At 49.8% G+C, this 5,246-nt stretch overlaps 1 protein-coding gene across 1 annotated transcript in view; it reads right to left on the bottom strand.

Annotated features, from left to right (window-relative positions):
• Positions 1-5,246, bottom strand: part of CENPU (centromere protein U) — a 30,382-nt gene that overhangs the window by 23,733 nt on the left and 1,403 nt on the right. Inside the window, exons 2-3 of the mRNA XM_014531417.1 lie at positions 3,745-3,793; positions 1,931-2,048 (exon numbers count right to left, since the gene is read on the bottom strand). Coding sequence (XP_014386903.1) covers positions 1,931-2,048; positions 3,745-3,793 — 167 coding nt within the window. The remainder of the gene's footprint in view (positions 1-1,930; positions 2,049-3,744; positions 3,794-5,246) is intronic.

Here is a 5,246-nt window from a genome sequence, read left to right as displayed (position 1 = left end):
AGGGTGGTCCCCATCTTAAAGAGCTCAGAAATCCCATTAGCCATGAATGAAATAAACAGGTGCTGGAATACAAGCGTACCTCCTTCTTGCGTCTTGTCCTCGCGGAGGTGAAGGGATAAAGGACCCACAGTGCTTGGAGAGCTCAGCTTCATCGCTGTAGATAGCAGTGCTATGTAGAGGAGGCTCTACAAAAGGTTTTTAAGGTGCAACGTTAAAAGTCTGCCTGGGCGGGTTTAAGGTTGTTCCTGTACAATGGAGCACAAAGTGATTTTGTTTAAATGGCTAACAAAATCAAAATCAATTACACCACCTACTTCCCAAATGTCTTTGATCTCACACCTCAACAATGAAAAATGTAGACCATCTCACTCACAAATACACATCGGATTAGCCGTCGGTGGGCATTTATCCATGATCGCCCGTGTCTCTGTACTTGCATGAAAATGTCTGCGTGAGAGGAAAGATAGCTACAAACAGGAAGCCTAACATCTCCCTCCTCCCCTGACGGAGCCACGCTCACTGCACTATCAACTCCAAGGCCACGGGCCCGCTCAGGGTGGGCACTCAGTGTTCGTGACTGACTCCAGTCCCTCCCTCCCCTCATCGCTAGAGCCTTGAGCTAACATAAAAAGTTAACCCGAATAAGGAAGAAGATCTAAGAGGAGACCGAGTGGCCGAGGTGGAAAGGCACAGACGGAGATGCTGTTACAGGGCCAACAGGAGAGCTGGCAGGGTGGGGCTCATCGGATTAGCCGTCGGTGGGCATTTATCCATGATCGCCTGTATCTCTGTACTTGCATGAAAATGTCTCCGTGAGAGGAAAGATAACGACAAACAGGAAGCCTGACATCTCCCTCCTCCCCTGACGGAGCCACGCTCACTGCACTATCAACTCCAAGGCCACGGGCCCGCTCAGGGTGGGCACTCAGTGTTCGTGACTGACTCCAGTCCCTCCCTCCCCTCATCGCTAGAGCCTTGAGCTAACATAAAAAGTTAACCCGAATAAGGAAGAAGATCTAAGAGGAGACCGAGTGGCCGAGGTGGAAAGGCACAGACGGAGATGCTGTTACAGGGCCAACAGGAGAGCTGGCAGGGTGGGGCTCAGGGCAGGTGGAGGTCCCGGGGAAGGAAGCTGGTGGCCGAGGTGGTGGCGCTGAATGGCGGCAGAAGGATGCTGGTGGGAGCCAAACAACCATTTCTTCACGCTCAAACTTTAGCACGGCAGTGCCAATTTACACATCTTTTCAAACAGCTGCTTAAATAATGAACTTCTCACCAACTGCACCATTTTAAAGTTAGCAATATACTCTGTATTGGCCTCCACCAGGCAAAGGGATTTATTCACTGCTGGGGATAACAAGGAAAAAAGAGGAATAGATCAATCCTGAATCTCCCTCTGTAACCAGTCATACAAGCTGGACTCTTAGAACTCAACAGCGAAAAGATAACCCCACTTTCTGTACCATTTCTGGCCTCTGCAGTGGGCGGTGATGCGGACAGAAGCCGTCCCTCCGGCCACACTGCTGGGCAGCCAGGCACCAGCCGGTTTCTCCCACCAGGACAGGGAAGCTCTCCCTGGCTCTCGGAAGCATCCTCTGCCTCGCTGTGTTTAAGAAAAGGGGAACTTACCCCCCTCTTCTCCCTAAATCCAGGCCCTTTACAGACACCATACGAGGCGACCTGGTATGACTGGCTGGACCGATGCTCCTAGAAGAGTTCTACTCTGATAATGTTTAATGGAGTTCTGAGTTCCAATCGACTCAGAAGTGAGAAAAATTAATTCAAATCACCAAGAACTGCCCCGGACATTCTATTCATATGCAGACAACTGAGTTTTATATTTGAAGATACTTCTATCTTTTTATTACTAACTAGCCTGAATGTTATTGCTTCAACTAAAGCGTTTAGGATAAAGATCTGAAATACTCACCAAAGGATTCATAAGGTTCTTCATCTTTCTCATTCTCACTCATCCTGCCCATGCTCGAGATTCCAGAATTCTCAGAAAAATCATACACGTCAGTGGGCTTGTGGGGTTGGCCGGCTTTCTGAAAGTGAATGAAGTCAGTCACGGAATTGGCTTCACGAACAAGAACAGCACAAAACCGATGGACTTCTCAGCAAGGACACCCCTGCTGTCGCTGCGGCCGAAAGAAGCGCCCTTCACACTTCTGGGAGCGGCGTGGGGGTGGAGGAGGGAGACGCACACAGACCCCTCTGATCATCCGCGTCAGGAGCTGGCACACTTTTCCATAAAAGACCAGAAAGTAGTGACCTGAGGCTTGGCAGGCCGCAGGGCCCCTACGACAGTGACCCAGCTCAGCCATTAGCCTGAGAGCTCGGGGACGGTGCAGAGAGTGAGCGTGGCTGTGCTGGATAAACTTCACTATGGACCCTGAAACCTGAATTCATAGCATGTTCTCATGTCATGGGATACTTCCTCCTTTATTCCAACCATTTGAAAATGTGAAAGCCATCCTTAGCTTGCAGCGCTGGACACAAGCAGGGGCCCACGGTCCGTAGTTTGCCAACTCCTGACCTACAGAAAGTGATGGGCCTCGACCGAGAACAGCCCCACAGGTGTGAAGGGTCATCAACAGTTCTGAGGATACCCAGGGTTAGAACCCCTGATCCAGGCAGAGTCCAGGGTCTGCAGTTCAATAGACAGATAAGCCCCATGAAGTGTGCTACCCAAAACCCTCACGAAAGACCAAAACAGAGAAAATGAGAAAAAGGTCCATAGTAGCTCTGGAAAACAGACGAGGAAATTCTGGAAGATATAAACAAGATGGAGTAAAGCTGGCAAAACAAAAACTTGATCACTGACAATTACTCCCCCACTGAAAATTATTCAAGGAGTGTTTGGGGTGGAATGCCCAAGAAGAGGCAGACCCTCCATCCTCCTGAGGCTAAGCTGCCTTCCACAGGAGGGGAGGGCAGGAGAGCTGAAGAAACCCGTCCCAGGCACTCGGGACTTTAGCTAAGGGGGCTGGGAGCAGGTGGCAGCGCTCAGAGAAATCCCGCCTGCACACCGGACTTCAGGGCAGAGAGAAATCCATGCACAGAACAAGCACCCTAGGGCGGGGGGGAGTGGAGAGCTCAGGGGCCCCTGCAGGAGCATCCCTCTGCGGGGGCCTTAGGGCAGCAGGCAGGACACCACGCAAGACAGACAGCCAGCCAGCCAGGGCGGGACAGAGAGCAGAGCAGACTCCCTGACCGGCACCCTGCAAGCAGGCACCCTCCTACACCGTTCCTACGTCTTAGTGTCCACTGACAATGCCAAATGGACAGCCCTGGAAAGTAATTTGAAATTGGCTACCCAGAGTGTTAAAGAAATGGCCTGCCTTTGTCACCGTCTTAGTCTAAGCCCCTACCTTACAGTAAAGCTGTAATGTGGACTAAGTGGAATACCGTGGAACCATACACAGTTGTTTATAACGATAATACAGAGAGAAATGGCCACAAATGAAAACAGCAACATACAGAAAGTTATATACTTTTAAACAGCGCCAGTTAGGCGAGTGAAAATAAAACCAAGCTCGGTCTGGAAAAATATTCAAAGCCTGAACCATTCTCTCCATTACATGGAAGAAGCGGTAGGAAGAGGAAAGCACTCGGTCACCACAACAAAACACGAGCTCGCCCAGTGACCTCTCCGTGGCTCCGAGGCGCCCACCAAATGTCAGTTATTTGTATCGTCAAAAAAGAGAAAAATCACATGAAAACAGAAAAAAGATAACTTACACCTCCCGTGGAACGTGTGCTTCCTACAGTGTTCTTGGAATATCTCGAACTATTGAACAGCAAAAAACACACACAAAAAAAGTTAGGAAACATTTTTAAAATAACTGGGAAAACACCATAACTTGCAACCCTTTCCAAGCATTTCCTTTCCAGATTCCATTTCTCGTTCCTTGCATCAACAGCGTGCACCCAGTGAAGTTCAGGTTACGACAAAATCGTGTAGAAAGCAGAGCCCCTCCCTCACCAGCATTGTTAAAAGGACGTACAAGAGAGCAAAAGACTGCACCGGACAGTGTGCCTAAACCCCTGGTTATGTATGAGCACGTGTGCGTACTAGTTGTGATGTTACTGTTAGTCGAAGTAGCAGGGAAAACTGCTTACAGCTGTGGCTCTCAAACCCCGGCATCAGACTCACCTGGAGGGCCTGCTAGACCCGACTGCAGGGCCCCGCCCCACAGGGTCCGATTCCCTAAGTCTGGGCTGGGGTCTGAGGTTTGCATCTCTAACAAGTTCCCGGTGCTGCCCACGCTGCGGGGCAAGGAGCCCCACTTGGAGAACCACGGCTGTATCTGACTTTCAGACCCAAAGAAGACAGCACAGGTATCCACTTTATGACATTTAGTGATGTGGGGGTGCAGGTGAGTTAAGTGACTTACCCGTGGTCACAGTCAAGTAACAGAAACAGGACTGGAAGCCAGATGCATAGCTTCTTAACCTAAACTCGTGCCTTAACTGTGCTCCCAAAAATGGTCGTTTCTTTCTTACCTTCGGCAAGGACCAAGGGGGCGGGGCAGGGGGGGGGGCGAGATTTCCAAAAGATGGAAACCCCTGTCATACTATATGTGAAAGTTTTGCTGTCTGCACACCAGTGCATTTTGGGAGGAGGGATGAACAGATTTCATGAGTCTCAAAGGGAAACAAAATGTTTATATATAAATACATAAATAAAATGTTATACATAACATATACATACAAATGTTATATAAAAAGCGGCAGCTTTGTCGTCCCCCCTACCTCAACCCCGCTGAGATGTGGTTCAGCTTTAAGATCTGTGGTTTGCGTTATAAAAAAACAAACAAACAAACAAAACCCAGCAAGGGCTTGGAAAAGAAGAATACTGACTACCAGCCAGAGCACAGGTCGCAGGAATGAGATGTCTGGCAGAGAGCAGGCGCTCAGTGTTTGTTGGATAGCTGGTTTCAAAGTGTTCTGAGCCTACTTTACGCTCACCCAGAGTAACGCCAACACTAGCTACCATTCCTTCCTGCGCGCCCGGCAGTGTTAAACCGTAACCCCATTTAAGGCTCACGGCAATCCTATGGGGGATTATTATTCCCATTTTACAGACGGGAAAACCGAGGCCCAGAGTCACACGGTGAAACTAACGCAATGGTAGAGCCAGGGCGCCTCGCTAGCAGCACAGCTGCCAGGGGCACAAAGCGCGGTAGGACGAGAAGATAAAGCCGGCCTCGGGCCTGCGCTCCCAGGGTACGCAGCACTTA

Source organism: Myotis brandtii, unplaced genomic scaffold (assembly GCF_000412655.1).
Source record: "Myotis brandtii unplaced genomic scaffold, ASM41265v1 scaffold802, whole genome shotgun sequence".
NCBI classification, from domain to species: Eukaryota; Metazoa; Chordata; class Mammalia; order Chiroptera; family Vespertilionidae; genus Myotis; species Myotis brandtii.
The sequence above is the reverse complement of the archived record's forward strand: the minus strand, read 5'-3'. Positions and strand labels throughout refer to the sequence as shown.